Genomic DNA, 16,510 nt, shown 5'->3' on the forward strand with positions numbered 1-16,510 from the left:
TTAAACATGTACTATTCAATATAAGTAACATACTTTCTAAATATACACAAGAACACTATATATGAAAACACATTTAATTTAATTATTTACAAGGAGAGTTTTTCTTTCTGCAGTGGCATGTAACAAAAATTTACCCAATCTATTCAAAGTTTTAACACTTTTACTGGAAAATAATTCTATCAGTTTATAAACACTTGGACGAGAATAATAATACTCTTTGATGTATGTTTTTCTTAGTTCAGAATATGCAGGACAAAGAAGCACAAAATGTACTTCGTCCTCGACGTCATTTTTGTCACAAACTGCAAATTCTTTGACTTCTAGGTATTTTATTGTAGCGCCCAGATTCAATAATAAGACTGTGTCCTTGCATACGGAATTGACTCAATAACTGTTTAAATTTATAATCAATTGGCTTAATAAGATAAAATTGAGTATTGAAGGTATCCACAATATGTTTGTATAAATAACATTTCGACGATATATCAAACGCACTGCGTAATTCTTGAATGAATACATCATGAACACGCTGGACATATACTTGCATAAAATGACTTTCATTTAAAACGTATTGGCTGTTCCAAATATAACCAAAACCTAAACTTGTTGTAGGACTCGACCCTGACCATTAGACCTTGTCAATTGTATTCTGAACTTCGCTACGGTCGAGTGAGTAAGACAATTGACATGTAATTAGTGTCGGCCCAGCAGGGGTGGTATATTATAACTGACCAGACTTAGACCGGAGCTTCGACAAAATTGATACAACAAATTCTGGAGTTACAGGCGACTTCCAAACGGAAACAAATTAAGGATGTGTCGTGGGTAATATTACGTCAAGGTGGCTAAGACACTCCGCCTAACTTTAAGTTGTGGTTTCAGAATTTTCGTTATGCACTCACTGTAACCAGATTTGGGAGAAAATGATGATGATGATGATGATGATGATGACATCATCGTCGTCGTCGTCATGAAATCATCGTCGTCGTCATTCTGTACGCATATAATCAATGTACGGGATTTATTAGATCGCGTACATACACATGTGCAATAACACACACCCTTACACACGTACATACTTGCTTTCGATAAAGTCTACATACTATCATTATTTTATATTATATCATTGAGAGATATACGGTTTAATTTTTTAGGACAGCCTTAAGAAATATGTCAAAATTTTGACTTTTTTCAACAACATTGAGAACAAAATCAAATTCATGTACATGTATATGACATCATTTAAACATGTATCGGCATATGATACTCTCCATCAGAGACATCTCCGTAAAGAATTTCCTTCCTACTCAATAGGTGAGATGTGCCGTGATATATGTGTAGAACGGGTTGTTTGTTTTTGTTTAACGTCCTATTAACAGCCAGGGTCATTTAAGGACGTGCAAGGTTTTGGAGGTGGCGGAAAGCCGGAGTACCTGGAGAAAAACCACCGACCCACGGTCAGTACCTGGCAACTGACCCACGTAGGTTTCGAACTCGCAATGTGTATGAAATCAAATGAAGTACGAACAGCTAGACCATACATATTACATAGACTGCCAATCACACATATATACTGCTAAATCCATAGATATATAGACAGTTAGTTACACACACACACACACATATATATATATACACACATAGAAACTGCTAATTACATAAATTACATAGCTTAAGACAATTAATTAGATATATATAGACTGTTAATCGCATATCTACGAAAAGCCGAAAGGACATTTTTCGCCGTACGAAATCTAGGATTCCCGGAGAAAAGACGTTTGGGGGACTCCTGTAATGGTTTCCACGTGCTTACAAGTCCTTGTCATATAAATGCAATGGGATTTCAACTAAATTTACCAACAATAATACTTATACATTGTAGATGTGCGTTATATATAACCATCCCGTTTCGGAAAGCTAAATTGACCCCGACCCTGTGTTACAAGGATATACAATTAATTTCATTATCCTACAAATAACTGAATGGGTGGCGGGGGGATGCATGAGTTGGTCCCCGGACGACAGTTCTAGTTTTTGTCCGGCAAAAATGAGCCGATTTATTCCGTCCCACTCAGTATGCTTACCAGAGGCACACAACGTAATTCGGGGTGAAAGGACGAACATTTAGGTTTGTTTATTTTCGTGTTGGCTGGACGAAAAGTCGAAAAGACGAAATGGCACAAATAAGCAGTAGAATCGTGTATACGATTTGTATCCGATTTCGGAGATCGATGTCGCTTTCGGCTATACTGCAGTATACAATACTATGCTGTATCATTGTAATTTGACTCAATCCTGCCTCTCTTTGCCTCCGTCCAATTACACAGGAAAGCATTATTGGCGTAGCAGACAAAAAATTTAATCAATGTTGATAAAAATATATCAACTACAAACTAGACTGTTTGTATGACCTGACCATGACAACAAGTTTGGTTTCTCTAACCAATCAATGCAATTTGTTTGTCTGATCAAGCAATCAATTTCAGTCCCCCCGTTGACTGAATGGACAACCGCTACCTCGTGTTGACTGAATGGACGGATAACCGCTACCTCCCGTTGACTGAATGGATAACCGCTACCTCCCGTTGACTGAATGGACAACCGCTACCTCCCGTTGACTGAATGGACAACCGCTACCTCCCGTTTACTGAAGGGACAACCGCTACCTCCTGTTGACTGAATGGACAACCGCTACCTCCTGTTGACTGAATGGACAACCGCTACCTCCTGTTGACTGAATGGACAACCGCTACCTCCCGTTGACTGAATGGACAACCGCTACCTCCTGTTGACTGAATGGACAACCGCTACCCCCTGTTGACTGAATGGACAACCGCTACCTCCTGTTGACTGAATGGACAACCGCTACCTCCCGTTGACTAAATGGACAACCGCTCCCTCCCGTTGACTGAATGGACAACCGCTCCCTCCCGTTGACTGAATGGACAACCGCTACCTCTCGTTTACTGAATGGACAACCGTGACCTCCCGTTGACTGAATGGACAACCGCTACCTCCCGTTGACTGAATGGACAACCGCGACCTCCCGTTGACTGAATGGACAAATGCTTTTGAACAGTGAAAAATGCAGACCCTATCTGACTTTTGGTTGATATGCAGAAAAAAAACAGATTGTAAAAAACAAAAGTCGCGTGTTGGCTTCAGATCGAATCGCGATAAGCACCCCGTATGCATATCATATCAAGCACGTACTTACAGTCACGCGCAGAAGGGAATGTTAATTCAAACTTGATAGTTATGTATACTGTATGCTGCGCATGCAATGATATTTAAGAGAATTTATAACTAAAAGGCTTGTATACGCTGTGGAGACCTCTACAGGAAGGCGCTGTGCTGTTTTTCTTGGTTGAATGGATAGGTTGTGTAAATGGACGAGGAAAGAGAGAAAAACGGCTTCACACATTAGATTTAAACAATGATAACTTATACTTATATATTAAAAATAGGTGGAAAGCTTATTCTTTTGAGCCACGAATCAAAATACATGAAATAGGTTATAACAACTAATTACCTAACTTGTTGACATCAATGGATAAAATTATCGTTACCATTTTTGTAGCCCGAGTTTTCTCTGGCCCTGTCACCTATACCAGACATGGTGACAGGGCCAGAGAAAACTCGGGCTACCATTTTTGTAATTCTCAGGGATATCACAACGCAATAACGGTGTGGATCTTTAAAACTACGGTACTGCTTTGTATGGTGAAGTTATGAGCGTAAGACAGAACTCTTTATAACTGTACTACATCCGTCGATTTTATGGCTTTCCATGCAAGAATTATTGTTTTATATAAAAGTTGTAACAAAACGTTATATTGTTGTGCTGTGGATAGAGAATGGAACAAACTACTGATTTTCTTCTTATAAATAAAAAAGAAATTTCTGATGTTAAAAACTGATGTTAGATACTAAGCATGAATTTTGACTACTTCCGTACATGAAATTGACACTGACGAGTTTTTAGGTGTCATGGTTATTTAAATTCTATGGCCTAGAAATGTAGTGTCGGTGAACAAAGATGGGTACAAAAGTGTTTATAATTTGCACCCATGGCAGATCATTTCTGTACAACACATACTCTGAGACTTACATATAAATATCTGACATACTGGCATCAGACGAAATGAACAACGGTATCCCCCGGCCCGGTCCTTACACACCGAGATGTTTGTTACGTCGGGACAATCACAATGTCCCTATCACTATATACCCTGATAGCGTAACTCCTCAGAAACTCTGTGTTCTCTATGGCTGACAATTAACATCAAAGATACACACAAACATTACGTAAACAAACATCATGTACACAAAGCTATAATATACATGCCTGTGAGTAAATATGCCCCACCAACCTCTCGTTTGATAATGCCGGAGACGACGGATGGCAGTATATAACTATCGTCAATTTTATAGGCGTTTTATTTCTGTAAGATCGCTGAATTTAGGATACTCTGTGACGTAATTGAAACAAACCCTCGTGTTCCGTACTGGTGACTTTAGTAAACACATTTGTTACATTTTTACCAGTGAAATATCGAAAATCATTCGTTCGATAAAAAATTTCACTAGTGAAAAATATCACTTTTTTTTGACCAATCAAATTACTGCTTACAAACGAAAAAAAATGACTTTGAAGCTGCCTCGGTAGATTTTGCTATAAAAATGTAATAAACAGAATATCTAACAGAATCGTCAGTAATACCAAATATATTTGTGTGGCTAATATTTTGAAATTTTTCGAACTCTTATGAAAAATATCAAAATATTAGCTCCACTCGTGAAATATATTTGGTATTACTGAAAACACTGTTGGATATTCTCACTCTGTATTAGTCTGATTCCCTGACCCTTATTTCCGTTTCCGTTGGACTACAATATGGGGTCCCTATATTGGAGGTATAATAGTTTTATATTGTAGTCCAACGGAAACGGAAATACGGGTCAGGGAACCAGACTATCTCTATATATGTTAAACACAGCACAAGTTAACTACAATTAAACTAGTCAAGCTCTCCTACGTAAAACACAATTAACAACAAATGGAAAAGAGATGAGATGTTGTCTGTGGTAAGTTTTTATCTATCCAAGATGTCTCATTCCACATGACTGCCAAAATGTTGCCTTTTTTTCTGAGGCGTTGAAGCATGATTTTACCCTAGGTTTTAAGATGTTGAGATGGTCCCGAGGAAATGATTGCTTCTGAGGTGTATCGGAGAGTGAAATAAACCAACATTGGAACCAGATTCAAGAGAGTTCTGATCAAAATAACAAGAACAACATCGAATGACCCCTGATGGCGATATCAACTTGACTCTCGTGATCGGTATTACAGACCGATATATGACAAGAACGTTTAATAGATACATTGGCAATCTCGTACTTGCATATACCCATTTGAAACAGGGCAAAATGTTTAATAAGATTTGTCTATTACGATCGATTTCTACGATATTCTCAAACTCTGCACTGACAACGACATTAATCTTATTGGGGAAGGCCTCGCCGAAATACACTCCTCAGACTGGTTGGCTTGTTTTCAGATGAAAGGTGCCCATTTCCAACAGATCTGGCGTTAACTCAAACCCAAACAGCGAATATCGTGTACTGTAGTCATCTCTCGAAATGTTGTTGTCTTCGTCCGGTTGACCTATTTACCAGTACTCGTACTCGTAAACAGTTCCATGTAGTTTATGATAAAATGCTTGAAGGTGAAATAGGGCTGTAAATATTTCGAGGATATCTGTTTGTCAGTCATGTTCAAGACAACAAAGTTGATACTGAAATGATTGAAATGAAACTGATTCCGCTAGCCTATAGGCACCACTGTCTTCACTCCCGACAAACAATCTTTTTGGCAATTGTCGTAAAACATGTTGCCCTTGACGATGTTGTGGTTCCCTCAAGGAACTGGAACACCTTAATTTCGATTCTTCTGAAAGATTTTGACAGGCGCCCTTCCCAAAGCTTTTTGCATGAGCTCGCTTGACCAATGTGTCCAGTCTTACTTTACTCAAATTGAGATACATGTCGTTGATGACCACTTGAATTCATCCCACTTCTCCAATCAACCCAAAGACTTCTTTGCTTCTCGTTAGGCGTCATCTTTACATCTACGTTATTGATAAAATACATTTCTTTGAAAAAAAGTGCGGTAAGTAGTTCCCATTAATTCGACCGTTTGAATCGTTACTGACAATAATTTCTCCTTCACGCCCCCGTAATTGTTCTCTCTTGTCGTGTCATTTTTTTCCGAATATTTTTATACCAAACCACGTTAGTCAACTGGGAATCTCTGGCCGCTGGTCCATAACTCAGCAACGTCTAGAAGCCCACCACCATTGACCGAGGTGACCGTTCCTATCTGATGTACTCATTCGTTGGTTTGAGTGGGGGAGAATCAAATCAATCAATTCTAATTTGACACATTTACGGGAAACTTATGCCAGTACTAAAGAGAATGGAAAACAAAGTAAAAACATTTCCATTATATAACCTTTTATGGGATCAATCTTCGCAAATATCTCTTCCACAGGGGCCTGTAGCGAGCTGCCGACCTTGACCTTCACGTAGTAGTATAGGTAACTAACTAGGTACCTATATTGCTAGGTTAAGGTCGGCAATGAAAGTGTAGTGACCTATACTACTATGTGAAGGTCGCAATGAAAGTGTGGTTATCTATACTACTATGTTAAAACGATTGGTTTTCTTCTTCTTGTCCTCCCCGGAGGGGACATTGGTTGCTGATCGCAGGGCTTTGCGTTTCGACTGATGTTTGACTTCTATGGCTTGTTCTGTGGCCGCGGTTTTAAGATTTCCTCTGCTAACAAATGCCGCCGCTACATTAATGTCCGAAACACTGTTTACTGAAAGATCTCCTTTCTGTAATATGAGCGCTACGGTTTTCATTCCCGATTTCAATAAATCGTACCAATTTGAATGTTTCTGAATAAACCCCAAGCTCGATTTAAGTAGAACCTATCTCTTTGGTGTACTTTCATTTTTCATGTCTAACTTCGACGTAGCTCATCCTACAAAGAATTTTAGGTTAATGTTTGTCCAAGTAACACTGGAAATATAATGTGACAATGACGCTTCCTCTTTCGAACGGAAGTGCCGTCCTTCAGTGTAATTCCTATTCCTTGAAACTGTCTTTGTTGTAATAGAACATAATGGATGTGAAATTCCTTGCTATCCCGACAAGCGGACAGTATACGTAAATCTAATCAAAGCTTTGTCGAACATCTGCCATGTGTCTGCCGGTATGTCTTCATTCAGAAAAATGAGACATTTCAAATCCTGGCAATTACGTTATTTTTTGGACTCACCTGCATGGTGTCCATGTCACCCAATGATTGTTGTCATCCATAGCTATTCTGAACATATCGCCATGGGACACCATTTGTTTGGCACCCTACAGATATTCCAGAACCGAGAGCATCGCTGGATAATAACCTGTTTTAAAGTGTAATTTAATTGCAGCTCTGGGGAAAAAACTTTAAAGGAAATAACGTTGCCACTACGCCCTACGATCAGTTCCAACCACGATTCTGTCTCCATTGAACTGGGGATAAGGTTATGTTTTTTAGCCAAAGGGATATTGTTAATTTTAGCGTATACCAAAGAAGTTTTATGATATTGAAAAGGAGGCCAATGGCTATTAACAATTATGTGTATAAAGGGGGAGGTTTAATGCCTTCTGTTCAGGCACAGGTGCCCGACTCGTTTTATAAAATAACATATAAGAGTACATTTATATGTACTCTTATATGTTATTATTTTATAAAATGAGTCGGGGCACCTGTGGTTCAGGGGACATTGGAAAGCCCTAGAAAAAGGCCGTTGTATGTATCCCACCTGTATGCTATCATAGCAGGTGACTAAAACCGGTTCCCCTGAATGAAACAAAACAGCAGTAAAGTGGATCTGAGAATCATTGGGATGCCACGTGCAGGGCCTTTTTCCTTAGTTTGGTGAAGTTTGGTGAATTGGACCTTATCAATAATTTACAGTGTATATACCTGTTGTACTTATATTTATGATTTCGATATGTATGAACTTCATTATAGCTAACAGAATTACAAAATCTGTTGATTATTATTATTTTTTATTTCATATTAATCAATTTATTCTTTTATGTTACACACATGAATTCCACCGCTTGCTGTGGCAGGAGTAAACTTACATAAGATCACCAATGCGTTTGACAAGTATGCTGAAGTGAAGGAGACAGAAGTCAAAGAATCTTGTTGAGCATGATCACTCAGAAACGCATATACCAAAAATTCTGGAGACCTTCAAAGATCTTTGCATAAATACCAGGAACAGTCTTAGACAGGACATACCTTTTAATAAAGTAAACATTCTAACACTTTGACTAGATTTCCAGATTGAATTGTAAAATGTAAACAATGTATATTTAACAATTGAGAAACAAGTTCTATCAAATGACATTTCCCCCTCTTGTTGGCTTGAACGGAAGCAGGTGAGTGGTCTTACTGTCGGAAGAAACCAGAATACCCAGAGAATTAGGGATTTTAACCCTTGCTGCCTTCATGAAAGGTAAGTGAGTTACCACTGTGCCAACTGTATTTTTTCTATTATCTATCAGCAATGGTATATTGGTGAAAAGAAAAGTACGTTTTAATTTCTAGCACACGAGATATTTTTCTTTACATACTGGTAAGTATTTGAGAATTTCATTGACCGCATGAATGGAATTTTAAAATAGCATTGTATTTAGAACTGTAAATCTTTAATATGCATAAAGCTTATCTCACACTTGACAACAAAACCATAATTTTAAAGATGTGAATACAAATTTAAAAGGGTTTTATCTGTTTTTGGACAGTATGTTAAGTTTGTTGAATACGATCCTTTGTGAACTTCGATATAATAAATAAATCTCAATATATACCTCAACATTTATAAACATGGAAAGTCTTGAAGCAAAAAAAAAAGTTTTTAATGAGTTATGAAACAATCGTAGAAATCAATCTCCCGAGAAAAGATTTCCAATTGAACGTCAGACCTATGTTTGAGTACAGCTTGTAAGGGTTATTCCCCCCTGTTAACGGGCTGTGACACCGGAAATGGGAAAAATATATAGGGGGGATAACTCCCTTTCATATGAGATAAAGAGTAAAAACTAAAGTCGTGTGTTGTATCATTTTTAATTCCATGGTAATGTCAAGATTTTTTCATGTTCTACTAATATATAACTGCAAGAAAGGTTATATGATTCAGGACAAAATCACTTTTTTTTGCAATGATCAAATTTCCATATTTTGGTGAGTAGAAATGTCCTGAAAAAAACTGTTCCTTGTAGATAAAGTTTCACAGCTCAAACAGGATTCTCCCTGTAACCACTAAACACTTCAAGAGAACTGTGGCATTTTTTCATTCCTTTTTTGAAATAATAACTTCTTGGAAAAATTGCATGCTTTTCCGTAAAAGTCTAGATATCAAGAAAATCAGCATGGAATGGCATAGTAAAGTTTTGCAACAAAACAAATGATGGCACATTTGAAAAAAAGATCACTCATGACAATTTCCATGACAACCGGTTCATTATTTCCTAACCCTGTCATATCACCATAAATCCAATTTACACATGAACTACTGTACCAAAACACACAGCAATTATAGATCTCCTGTACAGTAAACAAAGTAAGGTTGGCACAGTAAAGATAGTATTATCCCAAATATCAGACAAGATGTTTTGGCAAAAGCTGTAATTTATCTACAAAATAAATATAGCAAAAGCAAAATTTACCAGGAAAATGATGTTTCTGACGTACAAAAATAATCTCTTCTGAGATAACAAATATGATGGCTGTGGGGACGTCATCAACAGATTTACAAACAACTAGAACTGACATTTGCAGAATAACTAATATTCCCTCATGGACATCATACTAGCATCATCTTTCTTGAATCATTGATTACTTACATTTTATCTAATATGTTCTTGATATGAATTTTATGATTTGCCAATTCATTAACTTTTCTCAAAAATATTATTTACATTAAGGCTGTATGTCTCTGGTTTTATAAAAAAACGATATAAAAAACAAAAGTTAAGACAAATTCAGGATTGATACTTGAAGCAAATTGGAACATTTTCTTGAGGAATCTGTAGAATTGTTAACAAGCCATCAACTTAACTGGTTTGATCAATTCGACTGTTTCTGGAGCCTAATTTTAAGAATATTTTGATAAAAGCTTGAGAAACCACTTACACTTCCATGATACTCCGGTCGGCCTTAAACACATTTTCTTTCACACAAAGAAACAATCATGCTGCATTTTCCATAATATTGCACTCATTCTCTCCCTGTCAACCGTCAATTTATCCAGTGTTAACTGAAATCTTTGATTTGTATTCCAAAGTCTCCTTCAGAATGTCTAACTAGCCATAGGACCATTCAGGCATTTGAAATCCTCTTTAGGAATGTGTATCTATCACAATTTAACGTCTATGTAAGTGTCCCTCGTCATTTCTCCAGCGGGTTGACTTTAGGGTCTTTACAGCAGAAGTAATGGACGACCATTCCACTGGGGTAGCGGGCAAACGCACTGAAATGATACACAACACAGTAACAACAGATACCATTATAGTCCGGCCAGAATGACCTGTCGTGTTGAACTTTGATTAGCAAATGACGATTACAGACGAGTCTATAGTCATTTCAGGAAAAATAGGTGCTTTGTATATATACATGTATATCTGTTAGTTGTTTATAATGTAACAAACCTTATCATCAGCTGCATCATTTGTATTTATACAGGTCTAGATTAAGCGACAAAACTGTTGACATGTGAACAATTGATCACATAGTTACTTGAATATGTGTAAACCATGCATCAAAAATAAATGATACAATCCCTATGTTGTCAATATAAAATTGTAACAAAAACGAATGGTCCAAAACAGCACCCTGCTTGACACAGTAGTATTCCTAATCAATATGTTTTGTTAACAAAAGAACTACCCACTTTGAATATTCCACCAAAAGGTCAACGCAAAAGGTCATTCTGGTTTGACTATAACGCAGTAGGTAGTGTACCTGGTACAGGTAGGTGAAAGTCTACTTTTTAGTATGCTATGGCCCGCCTATTATCACTTTCTTATATCTGCACTATATATGAACATACTATTTTATTCATCTAGATAAGAGCTTGATGAGTTAAAATCCAATTTTCTATAAAAAAAAACTAAAATAAACATTTGATCTTTAATAAAGCCATTCATGCATCAGCAGTTTTTGTTGAAATAAAAATAAAGCTCACAGTCCTGGTACTGTAATCTTGCCAGGGAGAGGACTATTTATAGGAAGGTATTTTCCTGGTCCAGCTGGACACTGGACTGTCCAATAAAGTCCATGAAATAAGGAATGGACATCTGCAGGCAAAATGTTTTGTGTGGAATTTGATATTCCCCCCATATTTTATAGTGTGGGTGATGACAACCTTTTAATAACACTAGTGACAATTTCCTCAGAATCGATGTTATTTATACACTGGTATGGATCGTACATGTATAACACCATAACTATGATATTACCTGTTTCCAATTCTTTTCTTGCAGACTTTACACATCTTCTCATCATTGATAACCACTTTGTGTTTGTGATAAAACATCGTCTGTTCATGAACCTGAAAAAAAAAATCCATTTAAGTTATTAATGGAAGGGAGGTTACTCCATAATGATGATGATTTTAAGTTAGCAAATTATTTTCAACTTGTCCAGTAATGAGTACAGCAACTGTCTTTTTCATTTGGAGAAACAAATATCATTTGTGTCAGTTGAAAGTGGAATGTTTAAACATAATGATATGTTTTTAAAAACATTTTGTCAGACACAATGTAAATGAAGATTTTTGAAATTATAAAATTTCTTCATTTTCCACCAAGGAAAGGACGAGAAGGAAGAGACAAGAAGGAAAGGACGAGATAAGGTATATCTGGGTTAAACAGATAGTGATATTCACATAAACAATTAAACTCATTGAGGAGGATACAATAAATTCCTTGTGTTGGTAACTTCCATAACTTATATCAGACATTGCAATCAATATAACATTTCATACTTCATCAGTCCATTATGTCTAGGTAAAGTTATATCTAGTGTGACAACTTAAACATCACTGATCAGGTTAAGATTAGTTTTATTATAATAGTACAATTATGTAGTTAGATACCAGTTTACCACCTACATGACTCCATCCCTTGCTAGGTGTCATCTCAACGATTGTAGTCAGTGTTCTGTTGACATAATTGTTCAAAATATCTTGTTTTACCTCAGAACAACATCAGGACGAGGTTTCCTGAGAATTTATCAGCTCACGACGAAGGAAGATTTTTTATGTTTACCTGATTCTTACCTGTAAATTTTCAGCATTAACATGCTCTTCAGGACCTGATTCATACCTGTAAATTTTCAGCGTAAAACATGCTCTTCAGAACCCGATTCTTACCTGTAAATTTTCAGCATTAATATGCTCTTTAGGACCTGATTCTTACCTGTAAATTTTCAGCGTAAAACATGCTCTTCAGAACCCGATTCTTACCTGTAAATTTTCAGCATTAACATGCTCTTTAGGACCTGATTCTTACCTGTAAATTTTCAGCGTAAAACATGCTCTTTTGGACCTGGTTCCTACCTGTAAATTTTCAGCGTAAAACATGCTCTTTTGGACCTGGTTCCTACCTGTAAATTTTCAGCATAAAACATGCTTTTCAGGACCTGATTCTTCCGCCTTACAGTTGCCTGGTGTTCCATCACACTTTCCAAATAATTTAATATTTCTTCAATTCTAGTCGCTGCTGGCAACAACTCTAGCGCCTGAAAAAAAAAATGATGATATAAAGGTTCTGAGCTCCAGTAGCTTGCATGTTATGTCCATCTAGAGTTTGGAGGATCCGTGTTTGAATCCTGGTCCGTTCATTTTCAGTTTTCCTCATTTACATGTTTTACACAAATTCATAAACTCTGAAAATCTGGTTTTTACCAAACTCAAATTAGAGTTCCGCCAGCAGGAACATCATACGCCTGTCACTGGAAAAAGTAAAAACTACCACAGGAAAATGTAGTGTCGTTGACAGGCGTATAAAAATTCCTAACATATGTTGAACATAATTGTTTCTTGTAGTAGTGAACAAAAACTTTGAGGAATTGAATAAGAAATAGAAAACTTTTTTTCTACACAATGCCGATATTTGGCAATGAAAGGGGCATAACTCTGGTAAAAATACTCTTGTCTTGTTATGCTATTGTTAACTTAATGGGTAGTAGTTTGTAGGTAATCTTGAATTCAGTCCTGTTACAGAGAGAGGTCCTTTATTACCTTCGTAGAGTCAATTTTAGAGGCATGCTCCTTCATAAGCCGTAGGGCAGCCTCCATACTCGGTTTAGGAGTAAACCCTTGACCAGCGGAGATCCCCAGGGCTGAGGAAGATGGGGGCTGTAAGTACATCTTCAGCAAGTCGAGGTACACCTGTAATTCAAGTAAAACCATCACAGGTGCATTTCTATTCCCAACCACTCATGGACATTCTACCAACTTACAGTTACCAACTATTCTTTATCTTACAGCCCTATACATTTCTTTTTCTTCCAGCCCCTAATTTTTTCCTTTCTTCCAGCCCCTGATTTTTCCTTTTCCTTCCAGCCCCAAACTTTTCTTTTTTCCCCGAACCCCTAGCTTTTTTTTTCTTCCAGTTCCTAAACTTTCTTTTTCTTCAAGCCTGTAACCTTTCTCTTTTTCCCTCCTCTCACTTTTCTTTTCTTCCAGCCCCTAACTTTTCTTTTTTCTTCCAGCCCTTTGCACTCTTTTTTTCCCTAGCCCCTATCATTTCTTTACTTCCATCCTCTCATTTTCTTTTCTTCCAGCCCCTAGCACACTTTTTTTCCCTAGCCCCTAACATTTCTTTTCTTCCATCATCTAAGTTTTCCTTTTTCTCCTAGCCCCTAGCATTCCTTCTCTTCTGGACCCAAACTTTTCCTTTTTCCACCCATCCCTAACCCTCTCTTTTTTCTCTCAATTTCCTGTTTTCATTTTTTAATGTAAGATAGGTGAGTAATTGAGAGATAATCCTAGCTATTGATTTACTGATATGTGCATGCCTTCCATTAACTAAATCCACTTATAGGCCCAACCTTTCAGTCCTAACCTGTCTATAAAGGTCAAACAGAGGTCAAGGCTACTGAGAGAGAGTCTCCATTGGTCTACTGATTACACCATGTCTCCAAGGATCAGAAACAAGAGCCTACTTACATCTCTATTCTCTTCTCTGTTTCGTTCAAAGTATTCCTGGCAATACCTGAAGTTAAATCCTCATTTATTACGTACAGAAATATCAAATTTGTTTATTGACAATATATAAGACAGATTTTAACATTAAGAAAACAATTCATAACAAGAGGCCTGATGGACCTGCATCACTCACCTGATGTAACATTAAAGTTTACTGTCCAATGATCCATGTTGATTTTACTGGCCCAATATCATGACCCTGGTCTTCATGCTTTTCAGAATTTATACACATTTGACTACTTTGACCTTGAAAGCATGTCAAGGTCATTGATTTGAAAAAGGCTTTGTAGTCCTTCATTTCAGCATCTATATGGCCCAATATCATGACTAAATGCATTATTTTTTTGTTATAAAAAGTTTGTTTTAAAGAGATTTTACCTTTTGGAAGAGCATGTGAATTCTACAAGCCAAATACCAGGTGTCTGGACTTATTGAAAGAAAATTTAAAAGTTTTTTTTTTTAGCAAATTTGCTTCAATAGCATTCTAAACAATAGGTACATTTCTTAGAGAGCTGGAATCACTAAGGCAACAATTTAGATTCTGACGACATTACCTTTCAGCGGCTGGTGTATCGTGGAGGATATGGACGTAGATACCGAGAGCCAACTCATGTCTCCCTAGCCTCCCCAACAGAATGGCTCGCTCCTCATAGAAACCTGGAATATCCAAATAAAATGAAATGTTGGAAAAACCATATTCTATATATCAATATGTATCACTTCACTTTGGTTCATTTTGATTTTGTTTAACGTCCTATTAACAGTCAGGGTCATTTAAGGACGTGTCTGGTTTGGAGTTGGAGGAGAGCCGAAGTACTCAGAGAAAAACAACCGGCCTACAGTCAGTACCTGGCAACTGCCCGATAGAGGTTTTGAATTCTCAATCCAGAGGTATAGGGCTAGTGATAAAGTATCGGGACACCTTAACCACTCGGCCACCGCGGCCCCTTATCACTTCACATCCTGGCATTCACATTTAAACATTAGTTAGGTATATTTCTTCACATTTTTACATTTTTGTGCCTGACCCATTGGATCTATAAAAGATGTCCTCACATCTGTAGCTTATTTTCAAATATAATTTGATAAAAACTACAATATATATCAATGTAGTCTAATACACACTTTCCAAGATCACTTCATTATAGAAATCTTTGAGATTAAAGAATTCAAGCTGAACCACACAAATTCCTGGGAGTTACATTAGGAAGAATACTATACATACTGTCCAATGGGAAACGTGTCAGAGTATTATACATACTGTCCAATGGGAAACGTGTCAGAGTATTATACATACTGTCCAATGGGAAGCGTGTCAGAGAATTATACATACTGTCCAATGGGAAACGTGTCAGAGTATTATACATACTGTCCAATGGGAAGCGTGTCAGAGTATTATACATACTGTCCAATGGGAAGCGTGTCAGAGTATTATACATACTGTCCAATGGGAAACGTGTCAGAGTATTATACATACTGTCCAATGGGAAGCGTGTCAGAGTATTATACATACTGTCCAATGGGAAGCGTGTCAGAGTATTATACACACTGTCCAATGGGAAACGTGTCAGAGTATTATACATACTGTCCGATGGGAAACGTGTCAGAGTATTATACATACTGTCCAATGGGAAACGTGTCAGAGTATTATACATACTGTCCAATGGGAAACGTGTCAGAGTATTATACATACTGTCCAATGGGAAACGTGTCAGGAGTATTATACATACTGTCCAATGGGAAACGTGTCGGAGTATTATACATACTGTCCAATGGGAACCGTGTCAGCAATCTCTCTGGGATGTAGTCATGTGACATTTGTAGGAAGTTGATCAGCTTCCTACGGTACTCTCCGAGTTCACCTTGTTCTTGTCCAGCCTTACTAGGCAGGTGCCCTGGTCATAAAGGAATGAAGAAATGAATAATAAAAAAAAATATCCCACTTACTAAAACATTTTTATCTGGAAAGAAGAATATCATAACAAGTGGGAGTCACTCTACAATGTAAAACACACAAAAAATAATGTAAGATTTGTTTGGACAAAGTTGAATAATTTCTCGAATTATGTGCATTTGTAAATAATAAATCCACATTGTAAAATAGCAGACTTTTCTTTGTTGCAGAGATTTATTAAATTGCTTGATTGAACATTTTCGTTGATTTCAATTTGAG

The 16,510-nt window shown here is 37.1% G+C and overlaps 1 protein-coding gene across 1 annotated transcript in view; it reads right to left on the bottom strand.

The window, feature by feature from the left end:
- Window positions 1-9,174: 9,174 nt before the first annotated feature.
- Window positions 9,175-16,510, bottom strand: part of LOC117322912 (vam6/Vps39-like protein) — a 30,943-nt gene continuing 23,607 nt past the window's right edge. Inside the window, 7 exon segments of the mRNA XM_033877877.1 lie at window positions 9,175-10,596; window positions 11,585-11,676; window positions 12,732-12,866; window positions 13,369-13,518; window positions 14,299-14,344; window positions 14,892-14,994; window positions 16,104-16,232. Of these exon segments, the coding sequence (XP_033733768.1) occupies window positions 10,515-10,596; window positions 11,585-11,676; window positions 12,732-12,866; window positions 13,369-13,518; window positions 14,299-14,344; window positions 14,892-14,994; window positions 16,104-16,232 (737 nt within the window). The 3' untranslated portion in view covers window positions 9,175-10,514.

Source organism: Pecten maximus, chromosome 3, assembly GCF_902652985.1.
Source record: "Pecten maximus chromosome 3, xPecMax1.1, whole genome shotgun sequence".
NCBI lineage: Eukaryota > Metazoa > Mollusca > Bivalvia > Pectinida > Pectinidae > Pecten > Pecten maximus.